Consider the following 19,364-nt stretch of genomic DNA (forward strand, 5'->3'; position numbering starts at 1 on the left):
AACAGATATATTACATTGTGGGAAGTGTGATCTTGCTTGTTATAAAGTCACTGGCTGCATAGTTCTCTTTGTGTTTTGTTTGGCCATCAAAGCCTTGGGCTTTGGTCTCCATGCAGAGTTAATTCTACCTCTGCTCCTACAAAATTAAGAAAGTGTAGAATTTTTCCTGGATGCAGCGCTTCTATCCATATGCTTTAGGTTTCAGGGAAATTCAAATACAGAGCATAACCATAGGACATTATTTTTTTTTAATGTGGACCAATGTTGAAGTAATTATTAAAATGTGTCAGGTGGAGGCAATTCATGAGTTTATCTTTGGTGCTTCTGTTGTATCCCTTCCTTGTATCTTTCTTAACTCTCTTTGTCCTATCTGATTTTTCCTCTCAGGCATCCAACATGCTCGTTCCACTATTCTTCACAGACATTAAACCTACTATCTGAAAGAAAATCTCGTGTCAGTTCTTTATAGTTTAGTATGAATTGAGGACAACATGTTCCCTCTCCTGCGGGCATTTGCTTTGTAAACCTGAGAATTGAGAGAAAGTCTTTCCTAATGGAATGTCAGCGAGGACTTTCCAGCACCTTTTAGACATCAGAGACTGATCTTTAAACTTGAGTTGAACCTGTAGCTGGGTATGTATTAGCACTAATTCCTCCTTACCCTCTAGTTAAGATGGGCCAAGTGACTCAAATAAACAGGAGTGTAGGTGCCAACCCCCAAATTCTAACAATATTTGAGTCACAGAATTCGTTTGCAGAGTTAGAGCCACTTTTCTTTCCCTTGTTCCTATTTATTCCTGCTACTTAAATTATCTTATATGTGCCTGCCTTGTTAGGCTGGAGCCCTTCCAGGGCAGAGACCACATGTTACTCAGCTCTGGATCTCTAGGCCCGGCACGGTGTCTGGCTCACTGAAAACCCTTCCTGGCAAATAATTAGATTCCTGCAGTTCAAATCTGCCAAGAGCCATGTTTCCTTAAAATTGTATGCCCAGTTCTCTTACACCAAGGGTCTTTCCCCTCATTTCATAGACTACCCACCATGAAGGAAAAGTCGAAACTAGTCTGTCAGAGGACAAACTCCACCCAACCCCAAACAATTGTTGGGGGTATTTCAGAGCCTACTGGGAAGCAGAGATAGAAGAATTGCCTCTGGATCTAGTCTGATGAACATTATATTCTTCATGGTTCTAGAATGCAAGGGCTTTATAGAACAGAAGGAAAAGAAAGCTAGTTTTATTTCAGCAGTGCATGATGCCAGGTATTTACTAGAGCAAATGCCACCCAAGGCCCAGAGGGTTAGCTGGAGCAGCTGATACTCTCTGCTGCTTTTTATAACTCTCCTTCCCAGCACCATGCTCTATGCATGTCCCATTTCATCAGGTCACATCAACTTAGGTCGTGCCCAATACTGCATCTTATCCCAAATGCATCACTGTGTGGAATATTCTGTTTCCTTAAAAGAATTATAAAAATAAAGATAAATTCCTTAAAAACAAAGTAGGGGAAGTCTCCCTGATTCTTTGTGAAAGCAGTGACTTTGCCAGTTTTTACAAATGAGCAGCCTCTTTCCTTCCAAAAGACATTGCAGCTATCCACTATCAGCAAGCTGTGAAATTGCTAGGTTAAGAATGGAATGCACAGTACAGAACCAAATTGTATATAGAGTTGTGAAATACAATTTTGGTGGTGGTGAGTGGTAAGTCTGCAAACTTGTGAAAATCATTTGCAAAGATACTTGCTGTCCACTTTGTTTTTTGATAGTAAGATTAGAGAGAAAGGGGATTCTATAAATGATCTTTAAAATGCCAATATTTATTCAATATATTTGATATCTCTCATATACAGTACACAGTCTTGGCCATTTGGGAGGGGATATAAAAGATGGAAAATCCAAATATCTTGACTTTAAAGGACTTATTATTTAGAAAGAATGTTAATTTTAAAATACAAAGAGCCATCATGTCATTTACTGAGAACATACCATGCGTGTCAGGAACTGTGGCAAGTATTTTTATATACTCTATATCAGCGGTTGGCAATCTGTGACCAAAGGGCTAAATCTAGTCTATCATCTGTTTTTGTAAATAAAGTTTTACTGAAACACAGCCACATCTATTTGTTTGAGTATTTCCTGTGACTGTTTTGTACTATAAAGGCAGAGTTGAGGAGCTGTGAGAGCGTTGAAACAGTCTGACCTGCAAAACTAAAATAGTTTCTATCTGCCCCTTATAGAAAATATTTGCTGACCTTTGCTGTATATAATTCATTCTCACAAGAATACTCAGAGATACAGTGTTTCCCATTTTCCAATTAAGGTAACTGAAGGTATAGCTTATGTAACTTAGCAAGTGGCAAAGCATGGATTTAATTCTAGATTTATCTGGTTCCAAAAATCTATGTTCTTATGCTGTATTTGTATATAGAAGTGGCCAAAATATGGGGTAGGAAGAAGTCAGAGCCTTATAGATTCACAGAAAAACTATTATTAGGGTTCACAAAAGAGAGATTATTTTGATCATAGGGTGATAAAGATTCTGGAAAAGATTATATTTGAATACAGAAGTAAAAATGCATCTGAGGAATTTCTGTCCCAAGCTCAAGCCCAAGAAAAGTTAACAGATGAAGGTCAGATGTTTAGTTAGAAGTAGAGCTGAGATTAGAACCAGTTTTCCATTCACTGAGCTCTAAGTATGCCGTCAGTGACCATACTGAACCGTTGAATCTTTGTGTGTGTGTGTGTGTGTGTGTGTGTGTCTGTGTGTGGTTAAATGCCATAGAATGGCATAATTATTTGAAATGAAATGTATGTTGAATGAAACATACAAAAGCTTGTATGTTTTACTCAGTAGTAATTGAACTAAACGGCCTGCACTTCCTTTATTGAATCAATCAAAAAACATATTTGTGCAGACATTTATAGGATAACACCACCTAACCAACATCCTACCAAATATATTTTGGTTGTGGAAGATTACCCTTCTGAGACAATGAGAACCACTGGCATGCTCAATGACTTTAATTTAAAACAATAAACAAGAGACCACAAAGGATAATATTCATATCCATCTTGCCCTGCAGAATCAGGTGGCTCTAGGCCAGGAGGAAAATGGAAAAGGGAGCAGAGGGTAGCTGAAGGAAGCTTACCTGATACTGTAGAGTACTTTGCCATTTTTTGAAATGCGAAGTAATTTGTTGTCAGTGGTAACATCATGGAAGTTGGCCCCCTTCTCATTGGCAAAGAACAAATCTGGTTTCCAAATGGAGTCCAGCATCGATGGGTCCAGGTCCAGAGAATCATCAGGGTACTCGCTATATGCCAACCGTGAATCGTTCCACTGTTGTCTCAGAAAAATATTCACTCGGTAGTCCTACAGAAACGCCATGCATAAGAGTTATCTATCAACCACTCTGACATATTTTCCCCTCACTCTTCTCCCTGATTTGATGTGTGCCATGTTGGTATCTGAATAAACCCGACTGTGTATATCTTGGTCAAAATAAACCACTCAGTTCTATTAGGAGTGGGAACAGACAGGAGAAAGAAAGAAGACTCAACCAAACCAAAACACTAATGGAACAAGCTGAGTTGGTTGACTTTTTATTTAATCATTCTGGGTGGAAAGAATTTGCCTGCAATGCAGGAGATGTGAGTTTGATCCCTGGGTCAGGAAGATCCCCTGGAGAAGGAAATGACAACCCACTCCAGTATTCTTGCCTGGGAAATCCCACAGACAGAGACACTTGGTGGGCTACAGTCCATGGGTTGCAAAGTCAGACACGACTTAGCGACTAAACAACAAATAACAACCATCCAATTTTGCTGTAGAAAGAGACAGTGGTAAGTATAGCAGTCAGTCTGTGATGGCAGATTGTCAAATAAAACTGATTTATTTTCCAAATCAGGAATGACATGATCTCTGTTTTCAATCTTCTCAGATGCTTTGGGCAGAAGAAAAGCCACTCTGTAATTTTGTAGTGGAAATCTTATTATAAAACTCTGATATGATGGGGCAGTATTTTTTAAATTCATCAACATAAATATTAAGATGTTTCAAGTTGACAAGATAATTCCCTTACAGCTACTTACTTTTGAAACTCTTAAATATTTTATCATTTCTCTGAATGGGTTGTATATACGGTAGTCGACTTGATACTTCATCAAAACAGAAATCTCTTTCATGTTTTCCTAATCTGAGCACCTTTTGATAAAAGTGTTCCTCCCCGTGGAAACTCAGATACACCCTGTCATTCCCACTTGGCCTGGAAATTTTCTTCTGTGCTAATGAATCAGCGTGAAGCAGTAACTTCTCTTTGGAGGAGTTTTACTTAAAGGCCTTTAGGTTCAAGGAAATCGTTGCTTCGCTTGACAGATCACACCCAATAGAGGTTTCAACAGTATTCCCCAGTCAAGCGGGACTACAGTTCAGAGCGAACAGTTGTCCACATCTGCCACCTGTGGGCTTTTAGGGTGATATATACTCATCCCATCTTACTCTCTTTACCTTTTCCACCTTCATTTGCTTTGTCTCCACATCTTTGTTTTGGCATCTGGATCTTGGGTCATTGCTTACTTTTCTGTAACGACGACCAACATGTCCTAGTTTGCCTAAGAACTTTTCCAATTTAGCCTCAGAAGTCCCACATTCAGGGAACCCACTCAGTCATAGGTAAAACTTGGATGGTTGGTTTCTCTATCAGGTACAATGGAGACCATCTCAGGATGGTCTGTTTTGGTTAATCCCTTTAGAGCCAAAAGAAAAATGGTAACTAGATTTAAAGATCAGGGTGGATAAAAGAGCATCAATCCAGTTCCTTCTCCTTAATCACTAAACTCTCCAAATTCCCACGACTTTTCCCCATAATACAGCCATTTGACAATCAGGCTGGTAGAGTATTTTGGAAATGGCAGTTCTTAGAAAGAGTGCCCCGTGTGGGTTTAAAGAATGCTAATAATCAAATAGTTACTAACTTCTGGAAATCAGTCATCAAAGCCTAGCTTCTTAGGAAAAGCTGAAATATATTTTTAATAATGACGGACTATATGTTTCTCTATTGTACAACATAAGGACTTTTTGACTTGGAAAATTTTATCAGCTGATTTTTATTTGGGATTATTGGACAGAGGAACTTGGCAGGCTACAGTCCATAGGGTCGCAAAGAGTCGAACACGACAGAGCAACTTCATTTTACTTGATACCAGGCCTGCGAAGCAAATTCCCAGACCTGAGAGGGAAGCTTCCATTCCATTCTATTTGCTCATTGGCTATCCCCTCTCTTCAAGAGTGAACCAAGAGAATGGCAAAATCTTAAAAGTTCTCCCCATCACATATTTTGCATTTTTGGAATTATCCAAAGGAATCAGAGGGTAGTAACTGGAAGGAGATGACCACTTAGTGTTTCATTGGCAACAGGAGTTATTGGAAGCTTTGGAGTTTTGTGTGAGTAAAGAATGGAAATGTGTGATTTGTGGAAAACAAAACAGGGGCTGTTGAAAACAAAATAATACAATTTGCATATAAATAGGTACTAGATAGACCAACTGTGATATTTTCTAAAGATTTCCTGAAGGAAAAAAAATGCAGGAAAAAAGGAAAAAAAAAACTACCCCTTTTATTTCCTTTAAGGTGGGAACCAATTATCCTTAATAAAATTTTTTGTGTGAGGGTTTATGAGATTGGTTCAGTAGAAGGTAGGAGAGAAGAGGATGTCATCTCTTAGTCAATTCTGGAGGTAGAAAAATTCTAAGTATAGGAAGTAATGATAGCTGGAAATAACAGAGATGAATGGGTTAAATTTCTTAGGCCATAGGGAGACCCCTACCCCGGAAGTAAACAGAAAGAGAGAGGCCATGAAAAGTCATAGAGTGAGCGTTCAGCAACAAAATCACCAGGAGAACATCACTGTAGTCCTCCTTTGAACCTGAGAATGATTTAAATATGCATTTTTTATTCCAGAGATTCCAGAGAATATTACATTACTGACATAAAATATGAAACATTGACTTTAAAAAAAATCTCAATATAAATTTTCACAGCTAATGTACATCTTTTAAAAAAGTCTTTCCCACAAGTTTTCTTCTCCAGTGTTTCCTACTTTGTTATTTTGAATTTTCTTCCAATATCAGAACTTTAAAAAAGAGCACTGAATCTATCTTATCACAATAGACCCACTAATTGTCTAAGAGTTAATATAAAATAAATTAATTATCCTGTTCATAAGCAAGGATAAGTGGAAAAGTTAGAGGAGAAAATATATTTTATGCCATACTGACAGGAATTATATGAAATAAGACTTTTATTAGATCTTTTGGAAGTATTTTTTCTTTATAATGTATAGGAATTAAAATTTTCCTTAATTTTGTTCATGATGGTAATACATTATTCCACCCTTAAAACTTTAAAGGATAGAAAAGAACACCCAAGGATGTAGAGAAGTAGATAGCCAAAGAAAATATCTTCCAGGGCTGTGCCCGTATGATTCTTTCAGTTCACTATCATTTTCAATGTAGGGTACAAATTTGACATATGATTTATCCATGCACTGCCTCTGTTTATTTACAGATAGGTTTATTTTCTCAAGATATTCCAAACCACCGGTGATGGTTATATTGCTCTGTAGCCTTTCTTTGTCTTTATTTTTGCTTCTAGGTTTAATGAAATATTAAAGGAGAAGTAAATATTGAGAGACATGCTTAAGTGCAGACTGAATTTTCTTTTATACTGCCTTGTCTCTCCAGAGATAGATTCTACTTCAAATAAATGACATATCTCCTTGTATTAAAATTTGTTTTTCTATGATTGACTCCCTGGGTACTAGATTAGATAATGGAAACATTTAAATTAAAAAAGTATGTGTATGTATATCTATATATATTTATTTTTGTGTGTGCATGTCTGTATGTGTGTAAATGCATACATATATCTTTTATTTTTCAAAGCTATGTGTAAGTCATAGAATCTTGATATATTCTTAACACAGGTAATACAGGTACCTATATTCCATACTATTACTTCACATCAAATTTAGAATTTCTAAAGTTTTACTTTTTTGGTACCTTCTAATTCTATGCCCATGCCACAGAGATTGTTTCCTTAAATTGAATTATTTTGTTATATTTAGTCTAGCATTTGTACTTGGGGATTGCCACTCTATCTCATCTGCATTCATATTAAACTTCACTACTTCTCTCTTTTTATTTTATATGTATATATTTTTCAGTCCAATTATGTCATAAAGTTTTCAAAGATATGCTTTGTGGATTTTTCACAGACCTATAGGGCAGTTTGGTTTTAACTTCTAGCTACACTGCAGTAATGTTTTCATCATCTTGAGTTTGTGCTAGCTTTGAATATGGAAAGTTAGCTTTGAATTTGAAATTATGGGAGGAGCAGTTGCTTTATGATGAATTCAGGTTTTAACATTGCATTTTTAATTTAGAGACCAAGGTCACCTTGTGTCTTAGATTAACAAAATGTTAGGTTGATTCTTGGTTCTCCCTTAAGAATTTAGAAATAAAGAATGTAGGTACCTGCTATTCCTGGTAAGTTAGCATGTCTTTATGAGTTGCTTATGCGACTGTAGAATGAAAAGGAGCCTGTGACGTCATTCCAGCAGTTAGAGTAACTATACATTCTCCTAAGGGACTATCTACATAGATCTTATCCAGTGCTTTGGGAACATGATTTCAGTTTAGAGGTAAAACAACTCTTAACCCTGCAGCAGTAACCAGCAGAGGATGTGGAATTTGGGGAAGATTCCGGGGAGCTGGAATCATATTCTAGAGATACTCTCTGAGTAGACACATTTTGTACACTTTCAGCTCTTTCTACCCCCTCCCTGCTGTTGCAATCTATTTCCTGCTGCTTTGGCATGGGGAATGTTCTAGCACTCACAGGTTCAAGTCACATTTTGTTCACCCACATCCTTCCAGGAAGTTATTTGGAAGGTTTGGGGAGAGTTTGTCTTCTCCATTTTCTAATGGCCCAACCTTGGGGACAGCTGCATGCAGATGGCATGCAAATATTCTTGACCTTTACTGACACAATCAGTATTCCTGAACTATGCCTTTGTGTTAGGAAGGAAGGGCTTGCAAATACAACCCTGATCCTGTAAATTAACTTGCCATCACTAGCTAAAGAAAAAGGGGAAAGAAAGAAAAGGAAATGGTAAACTGACATTCCGAAACTAAATTATAACCTGTCTCATCATACACCCCTTTCTGGTCTAATGAGTCTTTTGGAATCATAAAAAAAAAAAACAACTGTCCCATTGAATACTCTTAATACAGGGTCAGCTGGTAATGACCATCAACAGATCCCTGTGACTTTTAATGAACAGAAGTATATATTTTGAAATAATGTGTATGACTATAATGATCCATAAAAATATTCCTTAGAATAACACAAATATATTGTCCTGTGAGCACACATCTTCAACACTAATATACCAAAGAGTAAGAGGCAATATGAGTCCCTATGTGAGCCTGTTCTTTGCAGGGAGTAAGTAACAACAGTAATTTAGTGGGATTTCATCAAGCATAATAGGAGACACTGGACAGCACCAAAAGAAAGTCATGCTGAGTTCTTAAAACAGATACTTATTGCCTCTTATTTAGAAACAAACATCCAAACTAAATTCTTCAATAATACTGCCAAGAGTTATGGGATAAGAGTGGGATATGAGAGAAATCAACATGTTTAGAAACTCAAAATTCTGATAAATTCTTGGGGAAAAAAATCATTCCAGAAAACATAGGGAAAGCAAAACTATTATTCTCCCTCCATTCATAGCACTAATCAACATCCTCAATAACTACATACATTACTGTGCATAAAAGCTAAGAGTCTGATGTCTTGTCAACTAAAGAATTCAAGGAAGAATTGGGTTCTGTTTAATTTTTTGACCATTTTTGGAGCCATATTTTGTGAGTATATCCATGAGCAGTAGAGTCTCAGGGTTTTGGTAAGGGAAACTTGGGCTGTGATGACCCTCTCTGGGTGCATCAGGTAGATACCTAGGCAGAGCCTAAAAGATCTGGAAAGATAAGATCTTTTCAAGGTGAAAAAATTCTCATGTTCTTATGATCACCTGCATAATGTCTATTTAAATAATGATGCCTTACATCCCAAAATTGACAGTCTATGGCCTGTGGGCCAAATTTGGCCACAATCTGTGTTCATAAGTAAAGTTTTTTTTTTTTTTTTTCTGGAGTATAGCCATACCCATTTCCTTGCTATTGTTTATGGCTGCTTTTATGCTGAAAGGGTGGGATTAAGTAGTTGTGACAAAAATTGTCTGGTCCTCAAAGTCTTAAGTATTTACTGTCTGGCGTTTTCGAGAATGTTTGCTAGTCCCTACCCTACATGACATGAGAATTTATTCTTTGACTTAAGCGTGGTAGAGTTTCAAAAATTTTTTTTTAGTTTCACACAAGAGCCATAATTGAAGAAAATAAAGATACTTTTTAAAAGCCAAATTCAGTTTGTTATTACATCAGAAGCTAAGAAATAAAATAAAAGAAGCATATAGGCATCATTCTTCTGATCATGCGATTCAATACATCTCATAGAGCAGAATAGACAGGCCACTGATATTACGCTTGGGCAATGATTTCCAAGTTTTCTCATAGGAAACAAGACAAAGGACACTTTAGTAAGTGGCCAAGAAGCACCTAGGCAGCTCATTTATTAAATACCTTCAGTAGCTCTTAAAGACACAGGAAAACAAGGATATCCATAGTTATCATTTTCATCTCCTTAAATGTTTAGCTTTATCTTGCATTAATGAACATTGAAGAGGTTTATATTTACATTTTTGATTGAGGGTAAGATGCAATGAGGAAATTTAATCAAAGCAACTTAGGGGTCTAATTAATGCAATCAGCATTAGGTCGTGCAAGTATTGTCATTGAATGCCATCGTGTAAAGCTGGTGATAGTGATTTGGGCGGCTGGAATATCTACCCCTCTGTCATCAAGATAAAACCAAGAGGGGAGAGACAGACACTGAATGCCAAGTCCAAAGCTGGAGTCTTCTTTCCATGTTGAGCTTTTCTTATGAGCTAATTAATAATCCTATCAAAACTATCTTAGTTGAGTAAAATTCTTAATGCACTACATATGGTCAAAGTCCCAAAAGTTTCATTTCTGGACAATGCTGTGTCCGAATAGTATTAAAATGGATGGTGGAGTTGTATTATGTCTGGCTTGCCAGTGGAAATGAATGTTGAGGTAAATTATTCTTTTCTAACATCAAGGATATCAAGAAGTACAGTAATTTGTTAAACACAATCCTAATAGTCTAAAAGAGAATTCATAAAGACAGTGGAACACGGTTTTTTACTTCTCAATGGCACTATGCTTATTATTTCATTTCTTGAGTGTTTCTAGGACATCAGCCACCATAGTACTTAGTCAAGCTCAACTAACTGTATTTTATTTTGATCTCATCCAATAATACAGCTGTGTACTTCACATATACAGGTGGCGCTAGTGGTAAAGAACCCACCTGCCAATGCAGGAGAACTAAGAGACGCTAGTTCAGTTCCTGGGTTGGGAAGATCCCCTGGAGGAGGAAATGGCAACCCACTCCAGTATTCTTGCCTGGAAAATTCCATGGACAGAAAAGCCTGGCAGGCTGTAGTCCATGGGGTCGCAAAGAGGCAGACATGACTAAAGGGACTTAATACAACAACATACTTTACGTAGTCATGAAAATTAGAACCTGTCAGTGGACTTAAATTATATGGAGGCTAAGAAAATATTTCACTCAAAGTGTAATCTCCACACTATAGCCTAGCACTATAAGGTTACTGATCTAGTAGGCTGTGTCACAGGCAACAACACCAGTTTGACACCAATAAGGAGTCTTGGTGAATTTTAAAGTAGCTGAAATCTTTTTCATGTACTTGAAACATGTCTGCACTTAGAATATGATGGGTTTTTATTAGTTTTATGTTTATTTTGGGTGGGGGAGCCATGCATGTTGTGTAATTCCTGTGGACTTGGAACAACTTTCTATTGCCATCAAATTGGTGTGTGTGTGTGTGTGTGTGTGTGTGTGTGTGTGTATTTTAAGGTCAGCTTCTTGGCATATATCTTAAATGTAGCATGTCTGAAGCTTGATTATGTTAAAGTGTCCCATTATATGAAAATATCTCCTAAACTTTGAAATTTGTATTTCTGAAACATTGGAGATGCAAATATTTAAATATCCTTAATTATGCACCAGCTCATTACTGATAATTCTACCTAAATATAACCAAACATCAAGTGTTTCCAAAATTTCTCTGGCATGATGGATGAAAGATTATTGAATTTTAAACAAATGAATATCTGACTAATGAATTCCTAAGGTGAAAGAGTATAACTAATTGCTTTCTAGAGGTGAATGAATTTGGAAATTAGCACTCAGTAAATGTCTCACAAATGTACAACAGTGCTCTTTGATCACACATCCCATTCCTTCACACGATGGCTTCAATGCTCAGTCCCACTCACCATTGTAGTTTCTGCTATTGACCCAAAGCTGTTGATAAATATGTTGCAGGTAACATTTACAGGAGGTCCTGCAAGTTGAACAATAAATAGAAAATTTGACAGGTTGTGTTCATGGCATAATCAAGTCATGTTTTTCTCTTGCCAGTGGCATTGTAGCACTTACCATGGTGGTTTCTGTGACTGATCCAAAACTGTTGATAAAAATATTGCAAGTAACGTTTACTGGAGGACCTGCAGAACGCAATAAGAATGTTGCAATAGACATTGAAGCAAAAATACAGCCCCATCAACATCTGTGCAAATGACTAGAGATGTAAACAAAATTAAAACGATGGTGAGATTGCAAAAAAAAAGAGAAAGTTTTACCCAGAGAAGTTCACAGTAATAACATTCCCGCTAGCCTTTCAAATAATGACAGTTAAGCAATGATAACTTACCCTGAAGAGTTTTGGACTTGGAAAATATAAGCTGAAGACTATTAAATGGAATTCATTGTCAATAGTTGTGATCAAAATTGCCTTTTGGATGAGTGGCTTTCTTTGACCTTAGGCTCATCAACCTTGTAGATGTCAACAGTGGGTGCACATGACGATGAAATAGCCTGGCTCATAAGTTCAAATGGAGCTACATTTTGAACGGTGGATGGGTCAGGAATCTCCACCTCCTTTTGTGGACTACCCACCTCCTTTTGTGGAATACCCTTTAAATCAATGGGTCTAGTTTGATTCTCATGATACCTCTGAATTTACCCCATTCCTTCTTTATACCCTGTGACTGCCTAATGAGAAATGATGCACAGAAATACAAAACCAAAGAAGATTAGCTCACTTAAAGAAATAAACCCAGCAGTGTCACTTAATGTCCAGATTGTTACATCAATAAATATAGTATAAAGCAAGGTTTCGTTTCCCTGGTGACTCAGATGGTAAAGACTCTGCCTGCATGCAATGCAGGAGACACAAGAGACATGGGTGTGATCCCTGGGTTGGGAAGATCCCTGGAGAAGGGAATGACTACCCACTCCAGTATTCTTGCCTGGAAAATTCCATGGAAGTTTATTAATCCTAGATGTGCTTTGAACAAAGAGCATGCTTCTTCCTCCAGAGACATAGGGAATAACTCTCTTTTCCTCTTGCCTTTTTTTTCTCCTCCAAGCAAGCACTAACCAGCCTGCCCCTGTTTAGCTTCAGAGATCAGGTAAAATCAGGCATGTTCAAAGGGTACAGCCACAAACTCTTTGCCCTCTGATAATAGATTAATCACCTTCTGATGACCTCCAGTTTCATGTTATGCTGTGCAATATATTTATTGCCCTCATGTAGTTTCCACATAATGCTTTCTAAGATATGAAACAGTTCATATTGCCATGAACCATCTATGCGCTCATTGCTTGCTCCTATGGAAATTTATTTCTTTTCACTTAACAAAGGCTCAGTATCCTGGCTCAAGCTACACCCCAGTTGACTCTGTTTGCAACAAGCAGGTAAGATATGAACGAGGAGGAGTTTGGCTTGAAGCCTCCTTCAACGGCTGATAGTAGAACACAGCTGCAGCAACACTTGAGTGCCATGTTTTTACTTCTTAAGTCCATGTTGAGTTCTTAAAATGAAAAAAAAGAAAAGGGCTCAACAGCTAATGTAAATTTCCAGGCAAGGAAACTTTTGGTAAAAGAAGGAACAAGGAATATGGATAAAAGAGATGTAGTAAACTGTTTTTCTTTTTAGTATAACTAACTTCTTTGCTTTTAATGAGAAAATAGTGTTTTTTAAAAAGTGTTTTTGGGCATCGGATCATAAACATCACCATATTACCAAAACATTTTTCAGCCTACATCTTTGAAATATTCCACGTCTTTTTAGTTTATCCCCTTGTTATTCATCATTTGCTAAGATGACTTCTTTTCCATGGTCACTTCCTACTCTGCTTTATTTTGTTTTTCTATTTAGATTACTCGAAAAAAAAAAAAACCAGCAAAAAAAAAAAAAAGAGTCTCTTTCTTGGCCATAGAATTTTATTCTATAACAAATATATTTTTATGCTAGTAAGAGATAAAGTAAACAAGTAAGAGTCGAGTCACGAGAAATTGTGTCTTTACTTTTTTTCCTCTCTTCACAACATGATATTTCCTTTTAGATGCTCCAATTCAGGGTGGAAAACTTTCCTGAATTTTTATATACAAGATAGAAAATGAATAATGTGGGAAAAGAAACAGGAAAGAGAGAAACACCATCGTACAGGAGGAATTTGAAAATCCAAATGCAGGTTCTCTTGTACTATAGATTATTATCTGATTGTCTGGCCTCCCCAACTGGCTTGGAACCAATTAGAAGGCTGGGTCATACCATCATGCATCTGTTTTTATCCTTCCCAGTACATGGCAGTGTGAGTATACTGCTAGAATTCAAAATATTTTTTAAGCTACCACATATTGACACACTGTACTGAGCACATTTAAAAAGTTATCTGTTTTAATCCTCACAAAAAAGGAATTGTTTTAGTGCTCCAATAAATATTTTCAGATGAGGAAACTGGGAGTTAGAGAAATTAAGTAACTTGCTTAAATTCATGCCACAGTAATTAGAGAAGCTGAGACTCAAGGTCTCATCATTCTGATTCCAAAATCCTAAATTTTCAACCATTTTGCTGCACTGGATTCATTGCCTAATATCCTCTGACCTGCAAACCAGGGTATTTTTCATTGGTTTGTACACCTGGGATAGTTTGACCCTTTGCATCTGATCATTTCAATCTTGGCCACTGCCTCAAGAATCATTTGTATTTGAATATAAAACCTTGGAAATAAAAAAGAAGTAACTTTCACATGCATGTATTAATAAGGAGCTCACATATATTAAAACTTTGCTGTATGCCAATAAGTGCCTTATTTCATTCTTCAATAATTACATGTTACCATGTCTCCCATTCCCAGTGAAATGCCCATTCCCATTCCCATTCCTAGCAAAATGCCGGGCTGGATGAAGCACAAGCTGGAATCAAGATTACAGGGAGAAATATCAATAACCTCAGATATGCAGATGACACCACCCTTATGGCAGAAATGGAAGAGGAACTAAAGAGCCTCTTGATGAAAGTGAAAGGGGAGAGTGAAAAAGCTGGCTTAAAACTCAACATTCAGAAAACTAAGATCATGGCATCCAATCCCATCACTCCATGGCAAATAGATGGAAAAACAATGGAAACAGTGAGAGACTTTATTTTCTTGGGCTAAATCACCACAGATGGTGATTGCAGCCATGAAATTAAAAGACTCTTGCTCCTTGGAAGAAAAGTTATGACCAACCTAGGCATCATGTTGAAAAGCAGAGACATTACTTTGCTGACAAAGGTCTGTTTAGTCAAAGCTATGGATTTTCCAGTAGTCATATATGGATGTGAGAGTTGGACTATAAAGAAAGCTAGCACTAAAGAATTGATGCTTTTGAACTGTGGCATTGGAGAAGACTCTTGAGAGTCCCTTGGACCACAGGGAGATCCAGCCAGTCTATCCTAAAGGAAATCAGCCCTGAATATTCATTGGAAGGACTGATGTTGAAGCTGAAACTCCCATACTTCGGCCACCTGATGCAAAGAACTGACTCATTGGAAAAGACCCTGATGCTGGGAAAGACTGAAGGCAGGAGGAGAAGGGGATGACAGAGGATGAGATGGTTGGATGGCATCACCGACTCAGTGAACATGAGTTTGAGCAAGCTCTGGGAGCTGGTGATGGACAGGGAGGCCTGGTGTGCTGCAGTCCGTGGGGTCACAAAGGGTCGGACACGACTGAGCGACTGAACTGAACTGAATGCCTCCCATTTTATAGATGAGGAAACTGAGGCACAAAGGAAATTCATTAATTTTCCCAAGGTCACAGAGTTTGGAAGAAGCAGAAACTGCCTAACTTTAGGGACACCTTTTTTAACTAGAGGGATAAAATGCCTGAGGCCAATAAAATCACCTGGAGGACAGAAGTTACCTGAATATGGGACAATGTCTGCAAATTCTTTGTGTTGAATAATGGCATTGTTTTTCACTGTTAAAAAATAAAAAGAGTTATCCTGACATGTGCCAACACAACCTCCCATCTGTGTTTTAGCCCAATAATTTACTAAGGTGTTATAATTAACAGTAACACATTCTTAGATGTGATCACCAGCAAATGAATGTGTTCTATAAACTGCAGAAAGAGTTAACACTACTTAAGCTCATCTAATTGGTTTATCAGCAAAGATACTCCAAAGTGAATTTGATGAGAATTTGACTGGGAAGTACTATATAGACATCTGATCACTCATATCACTTTTCTCTCCTTCCTCCCTCCCTCCTGCCCTCAACAGAACCAAAAGTTGGCTCTCTTAAAAGATCAAAAAACTTTACAAACTTCTTCTAATGGGAAAAATCTCAGTTGGCTATGATGTGTAATCCTTTTACTATGCTGTTGACTTTATTTTGATACTATTTTGTTGTAGATTTTTGCATCTATATCCACAAAGGTTATTTGTCCTTAATTTTATTGTCCTGTGGTGTATTTATCTGTCTTTGGTGTCAAAGTAATTTTGGCCTTATAGAATGAGTTAGGAAGTATTCTTTTCTCTTTTATTTCTTGGAAGAGTTTGAGAAGGATTGGTGTTATTTCTGCCTTATGTGTTGTAATAATTCACCAGTGAAGCCATCTGGTCCTAAACTCTGTTGGAAGATTTTTGATTTTTCAATAGATTTATTTGCTTGTTATAGGTCAAAGATTTTCTATTTCATCTTGAGTCAGTTTAGGTAAATTATGTATTTCTAGGCATTTGTCCATTTTATCTCAGTCAGTTCAGTTCAGTCGTTCAGTCGTGTCTGACTCTTTGTGACCCCATGGACTACAGCACGCCAGGCTTCCCTGTCTATCACCAACTCCTGGAGCTTACTCAAACTCAATGTCCATTGAGTCGGTGATGCCATCCAACCATCTCATCCTCTGTCATCCCCTTCTCCTCCTGCCTTCAATCTTTCCCAGCATCAGGGACTTTTCCAATGAGTCAGTTCTTTGCATCAGGTGGCCAAAGTATTGGAGTTTCAGCTTCAGCATCATTCCTTCCAATAAATATGCAGGACTGATTTCCTTTAGGATAGGTGGGTTTGATCTCCCTGTGGTCCAAGGGACTCTCAAGAGTCTTCTCCAGTGCCACAGTTCAAAAGCATCAATTATTTGGCGCTCAGGTTTCTTTATAGTTCAACTCTCACATCCATACATGACTGCTGGGAAAACCATAGCTTTGAGTAGATGGACCTTGGTTGGCAAAGAAATGTCTATGCTTTTTAATATGCTGTCTACATTGATCATAGCTTTTCTTCCAAGGAGCAAGCGTCTATTAATTTCATGGCTGCAGTCACCATCTGCAGTGATTTTGGAGCCTAAAAAAATAAAGTCTCTCACTGTTTCCATAGCTTTCCTGTCTATTTGCCATGGAGTGATGGGACCAGGAGCCATGATCTTAGTTTTCAGAATGTTGAGTTTTTATTTAGGTTACCTAATTTGTTTACAATCTTCTTTTATAATTCTTTTTACTTCTGTGAGGTCAGTAGTAACACCCCCACTTGCATTTCTGATTTTAGTTATTTGAATCTTCTTTTTTTTTTCTTTGTCAGTCTAGGTATAGGTTTGTAATTTTTGTTGATCTTTTAAAAGAGCCAGATTTTAGTTGTGTTGATTCTCTAATTGCTTTTCTATTTTTAGCTTAAAAATTTCCCTCTGAACACTGCTGTCAGTGCATCCCGTAAGTTTTGGTATGTTGCATTTTTGTTTCCATTCTTCTTTAATTTCCCTTGTGATTTTTTTCTATAACCTGTTGGTTGTATAAGAGTGTGTTATTTTCCAAATATTTGTGAATTTTCTGATTTTCTTGTTTTTAAAAAATGTTTTAAATTCTTGTGGCTGTGCCATGCAGCATGCAGAATCTGAGTTCCCTGACCATTATCGAACCCATACCCCCTACAGTGAAAGTATGGAGTCTTAACCACTGGACCACCAGGGAAGTCCCTGGTTTTCCTTTTATTATTGATTTTTACCTTCATTTGACTATATTTGGAAAAGATACTTTTTATAATTTTAATCTTTTAAATTTATTAATATTTTGTCTCCTGTTGTTGAGTGGTGTATTCTTTATATGTTTGTGAGGTCTAGTTTGTTTATAGTGTAGTTCATATTCTATATATCCATACCGATCTCTGTATTGATGTTCTGTCTATTACTGAAATGCTATATTAAAGGTTCCAACTATTACTGTAAAAATATTATTTTTTCTATCAAGTTTATCAAGGTTTACTTCATTATTTTGGGATTCTATTGTTTGGTGCGTGTATTTCTAGGACTGTAATATCATCTTGGTTATTTGACTCTTTTATCAATGTATATTGTCATTCTTTGTCTCTTTTAAGAGATTTTGACTTATGTCAGCATAGCCAACACCACTCTCTTTTGGTTACTATTTGCATAGAATATCTTTTTCCATCCTTTCACAATCAATCTACTCATGTCTTTGGATCTAAAGTGAGTCTGTTATAGACAGCATATAATTGGATCATAGTTTGTTTTATACAGTCTTCCTATCTATATCTTTTGTGTGAAAGAGTTTAGTGCATTTACATGTGCAGTAATTACATATATAAGGAATGACTTTTGCCGTTTGGTATTTGATCTCTTTATTTTACAGCATTTTTTGTTTTTCCTTTTGTCTATTGCCATCCTCTTTTGTATTTAGTTGATTTTTCCTTTTAGTAAACCATTTTGATTCTCTTTTATTTCAAAGAGATATACTTTTTAGATATTTTCTTTGTGGTTACTGTGGGGATTACATTTAACATCCTAAATTTATAACAATCTAGTTTGAATTGATATCAACTTAACTTCTATAACATACAAAACTCTACTCTTATACAGTTACATCCTCCTCCTTTTAGGTTTTTCTTGTCACAAATAGTATCTTTATTTATTATACATCCAATAGCATAGAACTTTATTTCTTTATTAGGCTTCGAGTTACTGTCCAGCATCCTTGCATTTCAACCTGAAAGACTCCATTTATCATTTCCTGTAGGGCAAGTCTAGTTCTAATGAACTCTCTCAGCTTTCGTTTATCTCTGAATGTCTTAATTTATCTTTCATTGGTGAAAGATAATTTTCCTGGATATAAATTTTTAGCTACAGTTTTTTTTTTTCATTTCAGCATTTTAAATATATCATCCCTTGCAGTCTGGCTTCCCAGGCTTCTTTTGAATGATTGGCTAATGATTTTATTGTACATCCCATGTGAGTAATGATTTGGTTTTTTCTTGCTGTTTTAAAAATCCTCTCATTGTCTTTGGCTTTCAGTAGTTTGACTGTAAAGTCTCTCAGTGTGAATCTCTTTGGGTTTTCCTACTTGACGTGCATTGAAGATTGTGGATTTGTAGATTTCTATCTTTGATCAAATTTGAGACGCCATTATTTCTTCAAATATTCTATTCAAATATTCAAAGATCCTTCCTACCCCTCTCTCACTCTCAGAATGTGTGTGTTGGTCTGTTGGTGTCCCATTGGTCCTTTAGATTCTGTTTAGTTTTCTTTATTCTTTTTCTTTTATGTTCCTCAAACTCAATAATTCACTTAGACCATCATCACATTCACAGAGTTTTTCTTCTGCCTGTTCAAATATATTGTTAAATTCCTTTGGTGAATTTTCCATTTCTCTTTTTTCACATTTCAGCTCCAGAACTTCTTTTAGGTTCCTTCTTATAATTTGTAGCTCTTTATTGATATTTTCATTTTACTCATACACCAATCTCCTGATTTCCTTTTATTATTTGTCCTTGTTTTCCTTTAGATCTTTAAGCATATTTAAGAC

General features: G+C 36.7%; 1 protein-coding gene across 1 annotated transcript in view; it reads right to left on the minus strand.

The window, feature by feature from the left end:
* GLRA2 (glycine receptor alpha 2) overlaps positions 1-19,364 on the minus strand; it is a 183,493-nt gene that overhangs the window by 129,724 nt on the left and 34,405 nt on the right. The window contains exons 4-5 of the mRNA XM_043896172.1: positions 11,663-11,730; positions 3,147-3,370 (exon numbers count right to left, since the gene is read on the minus strand). Coding sequence (XP_043752107.1) covers positions 3,147-3,370; positions 11,663-11,730 — 292 coding nt within the window. The remainder of the gene's footprint in view (positions 1-3,146; positions 3,371-11,662; positions 11,731-19,364) is intronic.

The sequence above is a fragment of the Cervus elaphus genome, chromosome X (assembly GCF_910594005.1).
Source record: "Cervus elaphus chromosome X, mCerEla1.1, whole genome shotgun sequence".
NCBI lineage: Eukaryota > Metazoa > Chordata > Mammalia > Artiodactyla > Cervidae > Cervus > Cervus elaphus.